Source organism: Perca fluviatilis, chromosome 10, assembly GCF_010015445.1.
Source record: "Perca fluviatilis chromosome 10, GENO_Pfluv_1.0, whole genome shotgun sequence".
NCBI lineage: Eukaryota > Metazoa > Chordata > Actinopteri > Perciformes > Percidae > Perca > Perca fluviatilis.
Genome location: NC_053121.1, coordinates 28,562,765 through 28,583,321, shown reverse-complemented (window position 1 = coordinate 28,583,321; position 20,557 = coordinate 28,562,765). Strand labels below are relative to the sequence as shown.

The following is a 20,557-nucleotide window of genomic DNA, read 5'->3' as shown; positions in this document are numbered from 1 at the left end:
CACGCAACACAGAAAGCTTACTGCCGCTGACAGATTGAACAGCAATAAGAACTAACCATCTGGTGCGAGAGGGAGCTCTCCTTCCGTTTTGAAGGACGAAGGAGAGGAAAATTACTGAGACAGAGAATCAGGAGAAACAGGAGCAGATTCATTTTCTGGCTTTCCCTAACAGTAGTTCCATCAGCTAAGTCTGAGAGAAGTAAGTGTAAAGTATACAAGTACACAGTACTATATGATGAGAATATGTTGCAGTGTGTATACAATACAAGGGATTTTATTGCCATAACCAATCAGGTTTCCAGGATTTTTTTGGTATGCTCAGGATACAGGAAAAAAGGAAAATGTCCCCCCACATAATGTTTATAATATACAACAAACAACAAGATAAATACTCTTGCCATAGGAATTTTTTTTAATTTGTTTCAAAATGAAGGAATTGCTGTAAGAACGAACTAAAGTCGCACTATGTGGTTCACAGTAAATTGCAGATATTAATGATAGTATTCATTAAAAGATCGGTTTTGTAATACATTGCAGTGAGACATGCTATAAATCCATTGCAGTTTAAAACTGAATCTATTATTTCAATGGCAGGTATATTAAACGTATTGATTTAGTATTCACACTCTGTAAAACCACTGAAGTGTGGGAGGAGAAGGAAAAATGGATTCTTTGCTTACTTTGAGGAATAACAACTTTTGCAGATGCTAAATATGAGAAGGATTTATTCTGTGTGTGGGGTGTGGGGGTTTACTTTAAAAGTGACCTCATCTAGGGTTAGCATATGGCAACTATTGTATGTAATGGTTTGGATTACAATTGCCACTCAATTTCTGAAGACATTTGAACCTTCTTTCATACTGTGGTAAAAGACACAGACTAGTAATCCTTACTGCGTTACTAGGTTAAAAAGGTGAATACCATATTTTACTAATAAAAATTAAGTCAGTAGGTCAGATGAGAAGTGCATGTCTAATTTGTCAAGATAAACTAATAATCACTATACCACAGCAGTGTGCTCATACATATTCTCAGCCTAGAGGGACAACCAAATGGATAAACACCTTCGTGGATATGTTACTTCCTGCATCTTGTTGATAGCTAGTGATATATCCCTCAAGGCACAGTTCAACATTTATCACTTTGGATTTAGTGTAGTTAATGCAGAGCAGGCAATTGTTCCTGCGATGGAAATAAGTCTACTGCAGTGTTAAACAAGTCTACTGCGGTGTTAAACAAGTATACTGCAATAAATATTTTCTGTTTAATAGCAAGGAAATATATAAATGTTGCATGTGCCAGAGTGCTACTCCTACTTCCATATTGGTGTATTATGAGCACACTGTTGGATTATCTGTATCTGCAGCAAGTAGTCAGTCCCAGTCAATCGCTATTCTTAGCAGCTTTGCTATTGGCTCCCAGTTTAACCAGTCACAAAATGACCAGAATGTCTCGTCACACAAAGCAGCACCTGTGAGTTTCTCACACTCAAACTGTCTCCCTTATAGCCTTCCACTTTAAATACACGCTATAGGACATGAGTGTTTGGCTAGTCGATGAAAAATACCTCAATCCTGAGCTAGAGTTCGCAGATCTACAAAAAAAAAAAAAAAAAACGTCAAACTGGAACTACAGGCCAACATTTGGACGTCACATGTGTTGTAATTTAATAGCTCATTGTTAACTGAAAATGGGTTTGCAAGGCATTGGCTTTCTTCTGCAGTGTTACCTGATGTTGGCAGCAGCCATGTATTTTGATCTCGGAGAGCAGGAGGAAAAATGCATCATCGAGGAGATTCCTGAAGACATGCTGGTCACCGGTGAGTCCTGGAGAAGGGGATATTCCTGTTGTTTACAATCTGTAGAATTAGATTTGGAAAACTGCACTGTAAATTGCCACGTGATTGTTAAATCACACAGTGATGTTATAGGCAAATCCATGATAGCGTGTCTCTTAATACAGCGAGTGCAAAGGCCATTTATGACTTCCAAACTGCCGATTAAGTACAGTCTTTGTGAAAACTGATTTGTTCCTTGCTTTAACAACAAATAGTCATGCAAATATATGTATATATTTTTAGAGCATTTGTTTTAACAGTAACTTGTCAATGAATGTATATTACATACTATATTTTGTATACTTTAAATATAATGAATTTTAATGTAAATGCTCTTTATGCTCAATCTAATCCCTATTTCAAATGTTACAAGCTGTATAATGCCTTGACTACTACTGTGTGGGATTGATATACAAACTGTATCTTACCTTCAGGTTATTTCTTGTTGGAGCCTTGGGATTTGAAGGTGTATTCCCACTACCCACAACTCGGCGTCACTGTGACAGTCAGAGACCCAAACCATGAGGTACTGCACTCACAGGAGAGGTTTATCGCCAAGCCAGCATAATACAAACGTGTGTGTATGGTGGTACACTAAAACATGTGCTGGCTGGTTTCCCCATTCAAACCAAACCCAAACAAGGATGACATTTAACACAGTATTACTAAAAGGGCACACAAAACCGTTTTTTACTTGTATTTTTGTTTTTTAATATGTTAGGTCCATATGTGTTTGTGTTATGTCGTGAATGTATAAATCAACGGCTACCTCCTCTGACAGCTCTAGCCACTGAAAAGAATTAAGCGGAGAAATCAGGCCAATTAAAAAAGCTGGTCAGTCTGATGTGGCGTTGCCTGAGCTCATTACTATTCATGAGCTCGACCAGTTGCGCTGGGTAGAGGATGCTGATAGCCAGGCTCTCATTGGCTAGCTGTTAGACAATCAAAGTCAAGCAGCTTAGCTTGTTGAATATTAATGAGAACTGGCACAAATCGAGCTGAGTCTTCCTGCAGGCTTTCTATACAACGCAAGAATGGCTTGAAACAAGGTAACCGAGGCATTTTTTCCACAAAGGAATACGTGTGGCAGGGTACCTTTAAGATTAGCACTGCAGCATAAGCTTTTATCTCGGTTATTGTACAATAACATTAGTCTCACACCTCCAGTTAGCCAGTGCTGGAAGAAGTTTTTAAAATCATTTACTTAACGGGGCTGTACTCAACATTAAGAACATTAATATAGCAGCAAATAAATACGTGCTATGTAAAGATATAGTGAGTAATGGCATCCTGAGCAGAGAATGAAGTCACACTCTCTAAGTGTGTTGTAATCTGAGTTTCTGTGTTTTTTGTTTTGACAACTGGTCTAGCTGCACGTGCATGTTAGTACATGTGGCCATAAAAAACGGTATGTATTGGGGAACGGTCTGTGTGGAATCCTTGTGGAGGCAATAGAGAGCCGAAGTCCCGCTTTTCTACTTCCGGCCAATGGGACCTATCTTTTGAAAAAGTATGAACTAGAGTCAATGGAGAGATAATAATTATTTTTTGATCTCGTTTGAATTGAGCCATGGATTACAAATATGATGTTCGTCAATTTAAAACATTATTTTTCAACCGAAGAAAGTCTCAGTTTATTGTTAAACTGTTGAAGTATAAGACTGTGAAAATACGTAATTAGAAAGACTACAAACTTCATGGATGATGTCTCGCTGAAGCTACGATGTCTCTGTGTATCGTACCGGGGATGTAACGTTACTCTAATGAGCAGAGGGTCTTGCTTGTTCTTTTGCTTATCTGCTGAAAACCCTTCACTGGATAAAACACAGCAGTTACGATAACGTTACATGTGTTGTTTAACAGAGATAAGCTAGCTAGCTAGCTAGCTAGCGAGCAAGCCGATCATCAAGCTAGGTGAGGTAGATTGTGTGAGACGGGAGATGTAGTTCACTGAACGGTTTCACACAAAACTAAGTGGTACTATGACAAACCTACGGCTAACTGAGACTTTCTTCGGTTGAAAACTTATCTTTTAAATTGACGAACATCATATTTGTAATCCATGGCTCAATTCAAACGGGATCAAAAAATAATTTGCCTCTCCCCGTTCACTACCATTCATATTTTTTCTGAGTTTCGGTCCCATGAGGTCCACCGGAAGGGGCGTGACTTCGGCTCTCTATCCCACGCACGCAGTTTTTTTCAGTATTTCGAGTACAGCCCCTTTAAGTAAAAGTAGTGATATCACACTGTAGAAACACTCAATTACAAGTAAAACTGCATGCATTGCACTGCATTCAAAATGTTGGTAAAAATTTAAAACAAAAATAAAGTACAAAAGTCAGCCCTTTCAGTGTTATGTTATTTTATTACACGGCTTGGTTGAATCCGACGGCATTCTGTGGTCTGCTAATTATAACTTTAACTTTAATTCATAACAGACCGATGCTAAGAATAACAGACTGTTGCCATCCATGGCAGAGCATTGCCCTGGAACTACAGCTCGCGCGTCCCGCCGCTTTGGTCCCCCTACAGGATGTCTCATTGGAACTACAGCCGCGCAAGCTGTAGTTCTAATGAGACAACCTGTAGGGGGACCGAAGAGGGAAAAGTAACATAGTAAGCCTTTAATAGCCCGCTCGCTCACTTAATAACGCCTTAGGTTGTGTCAATCCGCAGTAGGGCTGAACGATTTTTGAAAATAATCTAATTGCGATTTATTAAAAAAATATTGCGATTGCGATTCGATATGCGATTATTTTTTAAGCTCTTTGTCTTCTGTATTAGTCAACAAAAACTAGCAATAAGTCATTGTATAGTATGAACTTCACAAGATTAGATAGATTAAACAAGCTGTTCTTTCCTGGAGGCCAGGCCTGTATGTGATGGTGAAATTAGGTGATGCGTGAATTTATATGAATGACCTCTTTTATTTAACTACTTCAATCCCAGTAGTATATTGAGCACTGACCAAGCCTGGTGGAAACATTCATATGAAAGTCAGAAATAAATCACACTAAAGTGCAGATTGCAGAAATATAAAACAAATGTGGCTTTACAACACTTAGTAGTATTTAGATTATTTAATTATTATTTACATAGACATATGTAAACATGTGGATTGCATTTTTTAAACACTGTCTTTGAACTTTACTAGACAGTTAAATAAGTAAAATATATACATCCGGTTTATTTTCTTTAACAGCGCACAGAGAGGAGCTGCCTCCAGCCCCTCCCCCTCATGAAGTTGCGTGCGTTTGCATGACAACGTCAACGACGCTGCACTAGCTCAGAGAGGCTATCGTTACGTTAGTAGTAGCATGCTGGTGTTGCCGTGGGATTAGCTAACTGTACTAATAAAACCGTTGAAACACTGTGCGCCGCTGCTTTGACAGCTCCCGAAACGTCATTTATCAGAGTCTGGTTGTTACCCCTCTCCGACGGTCTCCTCCGCTCCATATCTTTATAATGGAGCTAACCGAAGCTAACCGCTAATCAGAGCTAATCGTTGCTAACCGAGCCTTCAGTTCTAGCGTGCCTGTATTCATTAACTGCGTATGTGGACTGGAGCCCGAATAAAACCCTTACAAGTTTTAAACTACAACTCAGAGTTGTTTGAATGACAGAAATCTGCTCAAGGTACGGCGTACCGTTAGCGTGCTAAGTTGATGCTTTCTCTGCGGACTACGGAGTGCGGACTGATTTGCTCTCGTGAGTCACGTGACCAAATCGCAGCCTTTGCGATTAGGAAATCGCGTTTTAACATATCGCGATATTATCGCAAATGCAATTAATCGTTCAGCCCTAATCCGCAGTGATTGAAAAAGCACCTGGTTGAAGGAATTTGTCAGCCTAGCTAGCGATAGCTGGGCAGCACCCCACCACATCCCGCCTTATATTAACTTTTTTTATTTTTACTTGGGAAGTAGCCGTGTAATAAGCGGGATAATGTAGAGCGAGGCGGTCATTATAGTGAATACCACCCCGACAGGGTGATGCAGGTGGAGGGGTCTTGCATCAGCCTGAAGGGCTGATTTATTTGGTAAGTAGCCGTGACCCCTCCGCATCCTACATCCCCCTGTCGGGGTTGTATTTGCTGTAATGACCGCCTCGCTCTACATTATCACTTACATATTACTGGACTATTATTATTGATGCATTAACATATAAACAGTACTTTAATGTTATAGCTGGTTGAGGTGGAGCTCCTTTTAAATGCTTTATATACTTTTGGGTAGTTAAATCTAGAACACAGCATCATATTATCATAGAGCCTATATTTGTTTGTAAAACCTTGATCTGAAAATAAATGTAGTGCAAAAGTACAATATTTCCCTCTGAAATGTAGTGGAGTAGTATAAAGTAGCACAAAATGAAAATACTCAAGTACAAGAACCTCACAATTGTGTCAAGTAACTTGAGTGAATGTACTTAGTTACTTGTTTCCACAACTGCTTTTTGCATATGGTCCCAATATGAAAAAAAAAAAAATCCTTCCATTTAATTTTAAATTCATCTTTTTGGAAATATTTGCAATGCTAATGGATATGAATGGACATCAATGAGAGAATCTACCATCTATACCTGAACGACATACTAACCCATCACTTCCTCTTCCTCAGCACTCAACCGACAAAAAAGAACCAAAAGAAACGAAACCTTGTCTCAATTTTGTTGACCCATAGATGAGGAAATGTTGGCCTAACAGTGTTTTTTCTGCTCTCTAGGTTCTGATGTCCAAACGCTACGGTAAATTTAGTAAATTCACCTTCACAGCTCACGCCTCTGGTCAGCACTACCTTTGCTTCCAAACCAACTCCACTAGGTTTTCTGTCTTTGCTGGAGAGAAGCTGGTGAGACCTATGGACACAAACAGAAAATGTATTTTAAAAAGGAGGGGGAAAAGCAGCAACACATACAGTATTACAATATTATATTGAACACTCTGTCATGTCTGTGAATTGTGTGCAGACTTATCACACATTTGTAAAATGAAAAAAATAAAAAAAATAACTATATTTCCTAATTCGTGCTGCACAGAAGCTACATTTGGACGTTCAGGTGGGAGAGCACTCGATTAACCCCAAAACCGACAAGACCAAAGACAACATGGAGACTCTGGAGAACAGCCTCAGCCACCTCATTGATCAGATGATGTACATCATCAGGCAGCAGGAGTACCAGAGGGTAAATAAGTATTTTACTGTCCTGTCGTCAGTGGAAAGAGTAGAAGCAGTGTGGAATTTGAAAAGTCGACGGTATGAGGTATGAGGATTATCATTCAGCGTGAACTTAAATAAATAAATACTGCATACTCTACTGATGTTACAAAATGTAAGTTCTTTTTCTGAAAAGCAACAATATTTCATGTGTCTCTTCTCCATGTTTTACATTCCCTCTTTTAATTCAGGAGAAAGAGGAGGTGTTTCGTCAGATCGGGGAGGACACCAACAGTAAAGTGCTATGGTGGGCTGTGGTGCAGACCTTCATTCTGCTGTCAGTTGGTTTCTGGCAGATGAAACGACTCAAAGACTTCTTCATCGCCAAGAAGCTGGTCTGATGATGAACTCTGACCTGTCAGCTTTAAGCCTGATGACCGCATGTCCTGCCCATACCTGTCCAAATATATACTTTGCTGCCCTTAAAACAGAAGGCTATTGCATAAGGCTGGACTGTAATCTTGAATTGGGCTCATATTCCCACACCTGTTTATGCTTCTGTTAAAATAAATTGATATCCGTATAACTGTTTGGCCCCCATTATAAGCAAATGTACACAATGTTTATCAAGAGTGAACACACAACAACACAGGACACTAAAGCAAAGTAATAAAAGTAATATAAAAGGAGCATTGTTTAGTCAATATTTCCCTGACATGACATGACTTACCTCATGTTCAAATATTTTACTTTACTTACTGAAAAAGTTGTATTATACGTTTTAATGCATCATCTGGCTAACAATAGTCTTGTATCCTATGGATACATGTAATTAGCTAGCTAGCTAAGTTAGTTCATAGGTAACGTTAACATTAGCGATCACAGAGTAAAACACTGACGTCGTTAGGTGCTAGTAACGTCAAATATAAGGGGGAAATGTATTATGACGTTAGCTAGGCTGGCAGTTACTTCTGATATTTTTTCAACAGACAATGACTGTAGTTTGGTAACGTTACAGTAAGTAGTTTTAAATTAATTCAAATAAATTGAGAGAGCAGCTGTACCATATTTTTGCGCTGCGCTTGCCGCTGGGTTCAGCGCCCCTAAGTTCAATCAGACCTAGCTAGGTTAGGCTCCAACACATCCGTTATTTAAGCTAGCTAGCTATACGTTAGCATTTAGCTTCACTTGCCTCGGGATATCCTAGGTAACACAAAACATCTACGTATTCAATTAACGTTAACTAACTGTAAGAAGGGTTTAGCGGTGTTATACACGTAAACAGAAATGGGTCTAAAGCACTCAATGAAAGTGTAGCTAATACCACTTAACCAAATTCGTTAACGCTTAACAGTTAGCTAGTTAGTCAACAAACTAGCTAGCTAACCCCTAGCAACAACGAGTTAGCAAAGTCAGTTAGCTTAACCTAAACCCAACCTTATCTTCTTGCAGGTCTTCAAATGGCTTACTGGATCTGTTGCAACTCCTGCTTCCTCTCCCTCAGTGCTGAAAGAAAACTAGCTGTCACAACCTGTGGCCATATCATCTGTAGTATCTGTTATCAGAAAGGTAGACAGGTTTATGATACTAATCACTGTTGTGTAACGTTATGTTTGGATAGCTAGCTAGTGTTAAACAGTTCAGCGCCATATCTTTACCTGATCTTTACTTCAGTTGTACCAGACAGGTGAAAGTAATTAAACAGGGACATCTGTTGGACTTCAAGGGGTATTGCAGCGCTGATGACTCAGTTTTACATCAGGGTTTACTCAAGCCAGGAGCTTAAAACTAAACCTTTCCACGTCTAAGACACAAAGTAAACAAACAGTAAACAAACTTTCCCTTAAGAAGATAATTTTGACAGTATTTATTCATCACAATGTTGTTATTGTCCATTTTTATGTAACAGCAGAAGGAGTGGAATCTCTCATCAAGTCATGCTCTGTTAGTGTCTGCTTCTCCTCATATACTCCAGAGTAAAATTACACCATTCAACATTGGATATGGGATACATACAGGAGAGTACTCTCCTGGAAGTCCCTTGGTCCCACTTTGGGAGCCTCTAATCATATTCACAAGGTCTAATCTCAGTCAGACTCTCAAGAGTTTGATTTTAATTTGCTCTGGCTTTCGGGGGTTACACTTACTGTAATTAATTTTGTATCTCAGGCGCCAGCAATTTGAAACCCTAATTTTGTTCAGTTCCTGTATTGGATTTAGAGTCTACACGTCCTCTATTCAGTATGAGCCTCGAACGATTATGCATTTTTTTACCATATATAATTGAAACTTTTCTTTTAGGCAAACCAGGTCAGTGTTTAATATGCAACACCAAATGCCAAATATCACCTCTCACTGACAAAGTAAGCATCATTCTTCTCATTTAATGGCATCCACGGGTGGCTGTGGGGCTGTCTGCATGGGATAACATCACAACAGACTGATATCATTTCACAGTCCTACTCTCATTACAGACATGTGAAATGTCTTTGTTTCAGAGCAGCTCAGAGGTGAAGGCCCTGTTCTCCGACATCAATGTTGTGGCAACCAAACACTTCACGGAAATCAGCAAAGTTTGGTCATTTTCTATCCCACAAAATATTAAAAACAGTTTTGTTAACTGTTCATATCAGTTCAGGAATAGGGTCTGTCTCAGACAGTTCATGATGATTTGAGTTATATATACAATACGTGTTTTTATATAGACTTTACATTAGACTTATACTTTCTTTATTTTTTTTCTACTCTTTTGTCAGGTTCTAATGTTCCAGGCAAGACATCAAAAGAGACTGTTGACCTACTACCAGCAAAGGGTGTGAGAGTTTGTGTGTGTGTGTGTGTGTGTGTGTGTGTGTGTGTGTGTGTGTGTGTGTGTGTGTGTGTGTGTGTGTGTGTGTGTGTGTGTGTGTGTGTGTGTGTGTGTGTGTGTGTGTGTGTGTGTGTGGGAAACCTGGGTGGCATACATTTTTTGAACCCCCCAACCATGTTGAAAGTACAATTTAATTTGTTTCCTGTTCTATTTGCCTTCTAAAATAGATATTAACACTACTACTGTACCAGTTAATTACCAACCATTTGATCAATTACAGAATGAGAAACTAGAAGATGTGTTAGTCAAGATGAAGCAAGAAATGCAGCAGATGGCAAAGTAAGTTAAACCATAAGTTTATAATAAGTTAATGCATTTTCATACATATTTTTTAAACTGCAGTTAATGAAAAGTTTGGTGCCTTTCTTTATATTTTAATGTTTTCCTTTTAAAGGAAGCTGAATGAACAGAGTGCCTACATCGCTAAGCTGGAAAACTCTTTTCAGCAACAGAGGTACAGCACAGAGTAGATACTTATTATATATATATATACTTATTAAGAATAATCATATTAGATACATGCTGAAGTTCTAATAATGGGATATTAAAAGATGAGTAACCCATCCCAAAAAAAACATCTGTAGTATCGCTCATGTGTTACAATTTTATCATTCTCCTTGATTTCATAGCATTTTAAGAAATGTTTCAAAATGTTTCTTGGGAAATCACTTTATAACTTCGATTTGTAGCTGGCAAGTTTTCCTACTTTAACAGCCACAATGCTGTGTCATTAGCCAGTCTTTAACTGTTCCACAAACTGGTCTATTCTAAAAAAAATATCTTTCATTTTCAAAAGCATTTGGCTGATGTTTAATTTTAATTTCCCATTCTGTAGACAATCTTTTCAGCATCTTTCATTTGCACAGGATTATCAAATGTCATACTGCATGCATCAGTGATCATAATGCTCATGAAATAAAAGACTAAAATTAGACTAAATCTAAAGTAAAACTTGTAATGATTTGGAATTAAATGGCCTCTTTGAGTTTGGCAGCATCTTAGCATATAAAGTTATTTACCACCAGCTGGCTGTTATTCCTCACCTCTCACTAGGTGTCACTCCTGCCACATCTACTCCTGGAAAGTTACAACCACGATCAACACTGAATTAGTTTAAAGGGACAGGTTTATTCTTTTTCTTTTATAGACATACAGAAGAGATCTATTTTTTATGGTACTTAAGTGCAAGTTCTGGATCAAACATTAATATGTATCTAATTTCAGCAAATATTACAGCCTACAGTGTTGGATAATATTTAGATTATCCACATAGAGCTCTACATCATTCACTTATCGTTCATGAGTACTGCAAGTCCTTTTTAAATGTTCTGTAATAAACAAACTAAAGGTAGAAATAGTGTAAGAAAAACTTACCTAACTTCTTATTAAAAATTGTTTGTCTGGCTTAATGGGGAGAAGAGTTCTCACCCATTCTCTTATTCTAGGACTCAAATCGACAATTGATTGATTTGTTAACGTTGTTTATTACTGTTCTCACTCAGTGCCAAAGTTTCATCAGGGCCTCAGATGAGCCACAGTTCCCATACTCCACATGGACATAAATCAGGTAAACAACAACATCATCATAATTTTAGGTCATCATGTGCTCTACTCAAATCAGGGCTGTAGGCAAGACCACTTAAGTCTGAGACCAAGACAAGTGAAGTCCAAGACAAGTCCAAGTCGACAAGTCCCAAGTCTGACCAGATCAAATGGGCTTGAGTTGGAGTCAGGACCATGTTCTGAATAGCAGTTCCCATTAAGTAGTCTTCATTGTTGTTTCACTGTTGTTCATTGTAAGAGTCAAATGTGATATAACTTCAATCACTTTATACATTCTTTTTGGTTGTGAATTTGCCCAAATTTTGCATTGTTTACTAAAATTGGGATTAGGACTTCAACCAAAGAGGGAAAAAAAACACTGGGGGACTAGAAACAGACACGTTTGAGATAATAGTTAAAAAACATTTTGAGACCAGACTCACAAAAAATACTAGTAATAAAAAATAAATAAAAAGATTACATCCCCAAAATTGTATAAATCAGGATTCAACATTATTATTGTTTTTAAGGCGGACCAATCAAGACTATTACTTCTTGCATTACGCCTGATTTACAAAGCTCTATACTACATGTAGAAAGAAGATGCACAGCCAAGCAGGATTGGCTAGTGGCTGAAAATCAAAACAAATTAGGCCACTGACGGACCATCATGTCCCGTCTTGATGGTCATATCACTAAACCAGGTTTTTTCCTAAATTCTCTGCATGACCACTAATGACTCATTATCATTAATAGGTATGGTGGCTGTTAATGTTGTGTTTCTTGGTGTCAGTCCTACAGATCCAGTATACCTCCCCCATGTCCCTCTCTAGACACTCTTCAGCGACTAATATGTGAGTATTGTCCTTCCTTCCCTAACTGTTCACTGTATTTCTGAACATCTCAGTCTGTGTTTCTTTTTACTCTGCCCTTAATTACCTCTCACTATAAGAGCGAAAGAGAGAGAATGTAGGAGGTATTTCACAGTACAAACAAGCTATATCCTGAGTTCAGCTCCAATTTCTTATGTTAGCTTTAGCTGCTGTATAGCTTTGCCCTGCCCTGTGGTTATCTACACACCACACACACACACCTGAATAAGCTAAGCTTGGCTTGGGTTTAGTCAAGATTCCCTATTGGGTTTCCCAGACACCATTGACACAGGATTGATTGTCTGCTTGAGTTTAATAGTACTCATGTTGTTTCATCCACTGAGACTTTAGATTCTTCTACTGAGCAAATAGATGACTGACAGCGGATATTAACCCCATTTGCAGTACTACCGCCATGCCTGCAGGGTCAATTCAGTTTTGACTTTGAAAGGAGTTGTTATAGAAATAATATGTACGAGTGCTTTTCAAAATATTTAGATTTAAGTCACTAAATAAAATAAAAAATCGGACCCACAAAATCAAAGAATTTCATTAGGAGCCTTGATATTTTGCAGTTGTTCTCAAGTTTTGGAGAAATGCATGACGATTTCAATAAATAAGAAAACAAATATGATATATAATGTTGAATAAACAACCAGCAAATTAAAACCAATGAATGCATAAAATTCTTTAAAAAAAATCTGTTTAAAAAATCAAATACTTCTAAAATGATGTGCTTTTTTTATGAATTTGCAAGGTAAAAATCAATCATATAAAAGCATGAAATTATCTCACTCTAGTGTAATAATGTTAAAATGATCAACTTGCATTCTATTTTACATTACAATAATGTACTGCAATGTCTGTAAAACTATGAATGTTACTGTTACATATACATTTGGCTTGTTATTAAAAAGAAAGTTCAGGCACCACTGCAGTGCTCAGCCAACTGAACCCAACAGGACTTAATGAAGCATGCTCTCATGTCTTGCAGCACTGAAAACATGGAGCTGGATGAAAGAAGTCTGTTCAGGAAAGTAAGTGTCATTATTTTCCTTGCAGTAGGCTTCCATTTTCTGCTGTACAGTTTGTGTAACGTAATGTATGAGCTCTGTCAAGGTTATACAGCATCTTGACATTTACTTCAAGACTTTTAGTACATAAATAAAAGTGTTTAAAAACGAGCAAATTAAATCTAATGATCTGTCTCTGTCTTTCAGCCTAACACTGTCCCCAGACTGTCATTGATCAGTCCTCCACAAGATGGACGGATGGGTATGTGCTTTGCTGTGCCTATCATAAAATGTAGCTTTTGGCACTCACTATAGGAAGAGCTGTTGTCCATGTCACATTTAGCTCATAACCTTGGATCTACTTTGGTGGCTGCTCTGTTAGGACATTATACCAGTAAAATCACGTTCAGTGGTTTGACGCCTAATATCTATACAAGCAAGGCACTAAAGGCACTTTAAGAAATGACACGTTACCTAGCATGTAACACAATAAAGTCTCTCGGCCAAAGGTATGCATCTAAAGTTGCATATTTATAAACAAGATGTCACACTGACACAGACATAATTGCACTATAATCATCTGACAAAACCATCTTGTAAACTTGTTTGGTGATTATGGACTCCACGGTTGACCACCCACAGTGATTAAACTGATACAGATGTTGGCTGTTGTTATGTTTAGGATTACGTCTATTGAGCTCCTTCTCTTTGATTATGTACTTTAATCCCTTAAAGGATTTGACCTCCATTGTGGAAGATAAAATAGGTGACAGCCTTCAAATGTTATTAGGATTGTGTAGGTCCTTACTAAATCTGTGTGAGTGTTTGGTTTAGTAAATATTGCATTGAAGTAAATCATAATATTTAAAGAGCAGCAGATACGTTGGGCACAGACAATTAAATGTGTCGTTATTACTACAAATGGCATGTGCCATTTATTGTAAAGCTTTCTGGAGCAGAAGGTTGTGTACATGCTGTTGATGTTTTGTCTTGTTGGGTAGCAACATCTACGTTTGTGTGTGACAATTGGAAGATGATTTCCCCCATTTACCTTTGTCTTCCTGGAGGATTTTCCAAACTAAACTTGCAGCATGTTATGGAAGAAGAGACACATAAGCCTATAATGACCCAGAAATATCTCAGGCATTTTAAAAATCATTATGAGCCATAATATCTGTTTTATGAATTAACGTTGGCTCTCTCTGGCGTTATGTTTAGGCACCATCCCTCACAGGTCGTCCAATCAGAACATGTTGGCGAACCATTCTGCACGCTCTGCCACAGTCAGGTGACTCATTTCATTCATTAAAGGCATGATAAAATCCAAATAATGCGGATTCCTTATTTTACATATCCTAACTTATACAAGCTAAGCTATTTCAACTTCACGTTGACACTATGAGCAACTGGTCTGACTGACGGTGAGTCTAACAAGAAGCTGCAAATCACACAGCCCTAATCGCACATACCTACATCACGCTACTCACAAGCACACCAAATCTTCGGCTGAAAATTGTCCCCAACAGATACACTATTTACTCCTATTTGAGTGACATTTGCTAGTTTTAGGAAATGACTTAACCTTTTTAAGAAACGATCATTTTAAAGATAAGAAAAGCTGGGAACATTGGAAAGTATTTAGAGACAGACTAACGCAGTGTTGCTTTTGGTAATTTAATGGTATTTCATGACAATAACAAAAGAAAGTCAATACAACTGAAGTGTAAATGAACTCTTCTCTCCTCTCCCAGTCGTTTTCAAGGATCTCCAGTGACCCCAGATATTTCATACGACCAGAGTTCTGGATGGAAGTCTCCCATCTTCAAACCTCTCTCCTCCTTCAGACACTCCATGTCCTCCCTGGTTTGCCCTCCTCCTTAAGAAACACACACATAAACTGACATGAAGCCTTTAGAGGAAATACACCTGGTCACTGACGTGTATATAGAGGTATTTATGTCTTTCACATCCTAAAATGAGTCACCAGAGATGGTGTAATGTGTTTTAACGACCCTGGATTCACAGATGAAATTTATTTGGCTTGTATTGTACTGTACATTGATGACTAAACTCTTTCTGTGTTGTTGAATTGGCTCACAATGAATTAAAGGGATGAAATGATGACACGAGTCTGGTTGCTTTTAAATGAAATATAGTGCACAGTATATTTGGTCGCAGGTGAGGTTATCTACTAGAGTTAGAGTTGTTTAGCCGTGTTGTTTTGAAAGTGAACTACACTAATCCAGCAGAGAGACCTACAGGCCTCAACGTACAGAGCTTACAAGCCTCTTGCCGAAGGCACGATCTGACGTCATGCTCACTCTGCTGCACCAGCACCTGTTCAATTTACAAAGATAAACTGGGATTATGTTCACGAAGAAATACGTGCATTTACTGGATTCTACAAGACAAGACTGCTGCACTGGCATCAAGAAAGCCCTTTAGGCAGCGATGTAGTTAACTACCCTCAACAATAGTCTCCGTGCTCCTGGCCTGCTGCTCGTAACTTCAGTAACATGACTCGTGATTTTACCCTCAAATCTTGTTACAAAACAGCTGCAAGTAAAGGCAAACCAAAGTGTAGCCATATAGAAACGTGATATCAGCTAAAGTCATCACAAGGAAAAGCTGATGCGGTGAGGCGGGTGGCGAGGATGGCCAGATGTGTTCAGACAGGTCCATTCTCTCTTTGTTGACCTGCGTTTTTGCCTCCATTGTTCCGGGTTGTCAGGGTGTTGAATGGTGTCTATTGAAGAGGGCTCAGGTGTGTGTGTGTGTGTGTGTATGTGTGTGTGTGTGTGTGTGTGTGTGTGTGTGTGTGTGTGTGTATGTAATGCGCGCGCGCGCGCTCCTAAAGTTAAAGGGTATTGTACAGAGTCAGTAGGCCTGATCGTCCTCCGCGCTCTAGTGGGATTTGAAGTCGTTTCCTGTTTTTTAAGGTCCACTTAGAGAGAAATTGCTCTCCAGGGCAGACTAAGCTGTCATGGTGTCACACTCTGACAGGGAGAAGACTAAATCAGAATAATCTCTCCCTTATGCCCACACACACTGGGTCATCTCTTGTTCTGTATCTTTCAAAATCTCCTTCTCCCTGTTTATCTGCCTTCCCTCTCTGCACACACACTCTCACACACACCTCTGCATGGCTCCAGGCTGTACAAATGAGCCCTGCCACTTCAGAGCGCTAAAGAAAACTATTCTGATGTCAGTGGTAATTATTCAGCAGCATGTTCCCACAGCTTGTCCACCCCTCCTTCTACTCTCTCTCTTTGGCCTCTTCATCGCCATCTTTGTGTGTGTGTGTGTGTGTGTGTGTGTGTGTGTCTGTGTGTGTGTGTGTGTGTGTGTGTGTGTGTGTGTGTGTGTGTGTGTGTGTGTGTGAAAGAGAAGCTTCTCTCTTAATCTGATCCAGATTTCACACTTTGTCACTCAGTATTTCACTCTTGTACCTTTTGGTGCTGTAAGTGTAATCCCCTCTAGGCAAGACACGACATGAACTAAATTATTTCACACCGGAGCTATTTGTCTTCCTGAGCGGCACAGAAAGTGTCCCCTGTGTAGGTCTAGAGTGTATAATAATCACCTTTTCTGTTTAACATTTAGGTTGCATGTTACATTGGACATAATGTACTGTTAAGGAGGCTTCTAATTATTTCTCTTTTCTTTCTTTTGCCAATGTAATACATAGATATAGATCTGGATATGTATATATACATACATATATATGCATGTATGTATGTATGTATATATATATATATATATATATATATATATATATATATATATATATATATAGAGAGAGAGAGAGAGAGAGAGAGAGAGAGAGAGAGAGAGAAAATCCCTTCCAAAAATCCTACATATCTCACCTAACGACAAAAAGCAAAAAATGTAGTAGCATGTTGTGCTGGATTACTGTATATATCAATATAATCGACTGTCAACCTCCAGCCTCCAACCTGTTGTGTCATCATTTTACAAAAAGCTGTCGTTTGCATGAATGAATATAGGATTTATTTTTTATACAAAATAAGAATTGTTTTTGATTTAATGCATACCAGTAGAACAGGGTTTGGTCATTTTATAGGTAATATACTGTATATTTATATCACAAAATGTTTTGTTATTTATATTAGTTTCAAGAGTATCACCAAGCCTGAGGTGACAATTACAATGTAATTGCCTGTGCACATGCTGAGGAAGGGCGCTGCCCGAAACGGCCGTTGTGTGGCAATAAACTATCAAATTGGAGTGCAGTCCTAGTAGCTTTTTTTATAGTTTCATAAATATAAAAGAAGGCTCATTCATAGAAAATATGGAAGTAAATTGGAGTTATTGGAGTTAATGTAGGCTGCAATGACTTGACATAGAATTGATCGGCCTGTAGGTGGCACTATAGTCTATCAGAGGCTTGAATATATATTGAATATATATATCATTACACTGTAGTTCCAGTATGCATTCCTCTGCTGTGTGTGAAGGCCTTTGGACCACAGCTGCCTCTGATAGTTATCTACAGGATGAGGAAGGGACACTCAGGAGGACACACACACACACACACACACACACACACACACACACACACACACACACACACACGTCTATTTCACATCTGCTGCTTTTGAAAAGGATGACATGGAGGAATTGTTGGACACACAAGGCAGGCATTTTTGTTGCATTTTAGCGGAAGAGAGCTGAATAGGGGCAGTTTAGGAGTCAAAGAGAAACAGGTGAGGATGGGTGACCTGGACCACTATTCTCATCAATACACACACACACACACACACACACACACACACACACACAACACAGGCATCCCACATGTGAAGGCAGGCAAGCTGTTGCCTTTGAAGGGGCCCAGCCTCCTCCAACTGTCCCATGTATGCTTGAGTGACGTCAGCATGGCTGTGGAAAGATTCCTTTCCTGTGTCACACGCACGCACGCACGCATGCATGCACGCGCGCGCGCACGCACACACACACACACACACACACACACACACACACACACACACACACACACACACACACACACACACACACACACACACACACACACACACACAACTTCCTTATCACAAACAATCTCTTTTCACACACCAACCTGTCTTTTTACTACTTACTCAAACAAATACACACACACACACACACACAACGCTGCTTGCATAACACACACTAACTCTGACTTTCTTCTGACTTTGTCTTGCACACACACAGAGACACACACTTGGCAGGATGTGCGGGGAGAAAAAGGGGCCGAAAGACAACACCGAGATTAGGAGGCTTTTGTCACGGCTCTGTGGCAGACTTTAAAGGCCTTGGCTCCCTTCCCCTCTGCCAGATTTCTTTCTTTTCTCACCCTGTCTGTCCACATCCCTCTCTTTTCACGGGGTGAATGTAAACATTTGGTACAGAGAGACGGAGAAAGGGAGGAAGGCTGGAAGAGTGGAAGGGAGGGATCGGTAGAAGAAGGATGGAAGCCGCCTGTTGCCCCCTTTTAGCCTCTTTTTTGTGTTTTTGTTTTCCTAGTTTTAATGGTGGCTTTGTGGCTGTGTGGAGGATGAGTGGAGAGAGGGAGAGGTATGCAAACAGAACAGCGCTTCAATGCCAGCCAGGTGTCTGTGTTATTCCCATCTGTGTGTGTGTGTGTGTGTGTGTGTGTGTGTGTGTGTGTGTGTGTGTGTGTGTGTGTGTGTGTGCAAACGTCCATGTAGCTGTGTGCACATGTTGCATATTCACTTTACTAAACTGTGTCAATCCCTCAGGTAAGTGTGTGTGTATCTTTCGGGGTTTCGATGAGTAGATGTGTGTATGTTCTATCTCCAGGTGCGTGTCTGTGTGTGAGCCCTTCATGGTCACTGACTCCATTCACCTGAGCCGTCCTTTCACAGTGAAAAGGCATTCGCTGGTAAAAGCTCTTTGGACAGCTTCTCTTCATCACAAACCAGCTGCTGTTGACTCAAGCGCCCAGGAATCTTCTCCATGGGTTCACACCCTTTTAACCAGCCAACCAGGACCCTCTGAGAGTGAGCAAAAGGTCTAAAGGACTAAACATTTGCTCTGGCAATGAACAAGATTGAGTCCAAATGCAGCCATCTTATTGGCCAGTGGAAGTGGGGCTGCAGCAGAGAAGAGCAAAACCTTCACCCATAATTGTGATGGCTTACTCACTCAGAAATATATTCTGGTAAAAGCATGCTCACTGACTTACTCACTCCAACACCAGAGAATGTATGTAGGCAACTACATACACATCACATTAGTTCTGATAACTGAAGTCAAACCATTGAAATAGTTGTGTCTCTCTGCAATATTCAATCGCTAAAGAAATCTGCCTCAAACAGCCACTAAACAATTGCTATATGAAACCAGTAATGTTGACTAAACGGTTCAAATCAAAAGAAAAAGAAAACAGTGACTCTTACCCAACAAAGGATCCATCCTTCATCTAAACAGCTCATGAAGCCTTCAGTGAATTCACCCCCTCATGCTCAGCCAGGCAGGCACACAAGCTCGAAGAGGTTAAAGGTGTCATTCACAAAACGCTTCGGTGAAAATGTACAACACTACCAAATACTTCTCTTTTTGTGTTAATTCTTCCTGTTTAGCAAAATATTTGCAGGATCCATTTTAAAGTGATGGTTCAGAGTAATTTCACCCTAGGGTCCTTTGCACCATGACCTCGAGCCAAACAACCGCCCAGAAGCTTTTTTCACCTGGGTCTAACATTGGGAGAGTTAGCGTAGAGTAGCGTTATCAGCTGAATAGCTTAGTGCAGGGGCTAATGGATCCAGGTTTGTATCTCATAAATGACCCCAGTAATAATGCAACCCAGTCTCACGGCAGTTCGTGTAAATGTACACGTTATTCTTAATCTATTGAACGTGTTCACGGAAACGTTTTTCTCGTTTTTTTCGTGTAAATATACACGTTTTTCTCGACCGAGGCGCCCGGGGAAAGGACGCCCGGGAGCGGCCTCATGAGGTACCACACGCCGGCCGGGAGGCGCCCGGGGAAAGGACGCCTGGAGGCGGCCTCATGAGCCCACCACGCCGGCGGGCGGAGGCGCCGGAAAGGCGCCGCGAAGAAGCGGCCTCATGGGCGCCCACGCCCGGCCAAAGCAACGCACGGGCCGCCACTCGCGATCGGGGAAACGATGCGCCACGCGCCACCAAAACAACGGCACGCGCGCGCCACTGCGCAGGACACGGGAAATGAAACGCCACAATAACGAGACAGTTGGGGTTAGGAAAAAAAAAGAACTGGG

General features: G+C 39.9%; 3 protein-coding genes across 6 annotated transcripts in view; 2 read left to right on the top strand and 1 right to left on the bottom strand.

The window, feature by feature from the left end:
• Window positions 1–1,819, bottom strand: part of maea (macrophage erythroblast attacher, E3 ubiquitin ligase) — a 99,610-nt gene extending 97,791 nt beyond the window's left edge. The window contains exon 1 of the mRNA XM_039812771.1: window positions 1,730–1,819. The gene's annotated coding sequence lies outside the window, so the exon portion shown is untranslated. The remainder of the gene's footprint in view (window positions 1–1,729) is intronic.
• si:ch211-255i20.3 (transmembrane emp24 domain-containing protein 11) lies at window positions 35–7,580 on the top strand. The gene is made up of 5 exons (XM_039812781.1): window positions 35–1,820; window positions 2,273–2,364; window positions 6,566–6,691; window positions 6,879–7,025; window positions 7,249–7,580. The coding sequence occupies exons 1-5, from the start codon at window positions 1,691–1,693 to the stop codon at window positions 7,396–7,398; spliced, it is 645 nt and encodes a 214-aa protein (XP_039668715.1). The 5' UTR covers window positions 35–1,690; the 3' UTR covers window positions 7,399–7,580.
• A 121-nt stretch (window positions 7,581–7,701) lies between these two features.
• LOC120566384 (probable E3 SUMO-protein ligase RNF212) lies at window positions 7,702–15,415 on the top strand. Of its 4 annotated transcripts, none has more exons than XM_039812779.1 (13): window positions 7,702–8,014; window positions 8,450–8,566; window positions 9,299–9,307; window positions 9,496–9,570; window positions 9,754–9,812; window positions 10,087–10,145; window positions 10,261–10,320; window positions 11,369–11,433; window positions 12,202–12,262; window positions 13,275–13,317; window positions 13,501–13,555; window positions 14,512–14,581; window positions 15,045–15,415. In XM_039812779.1, the coding sequence occupies exons 2-13, from the start codon at window positions 8,458–8,460 to the stop codon at window positions 15,172–15,174; spliced, it is 795 nt and encodes a 264-aa protein (XP_039668713.1). In that variant the 5' UTR covers window positions 7,702–8,014; window positions 8,450–8,457; the 3' UTR covers window positions 15,175–15,415. The 4 variants fall into 4 exon arrangements, with proteins under 4 accessions (XP_039668713.1, XP_039668711.1, XP_039668712.1 ...); XM_039812777.1 differs by having other exon boundaries at window positions 9,299–9,360; window positions 9,501–9,570; XM_039812778.1 differs by having other exon boundaries at window positions 9,299–9,360; window positions 9,754–9,768.
• The last annotated feature ends 5,142 nt before the right edge of the window (window positions 15,416–20,557 follow it).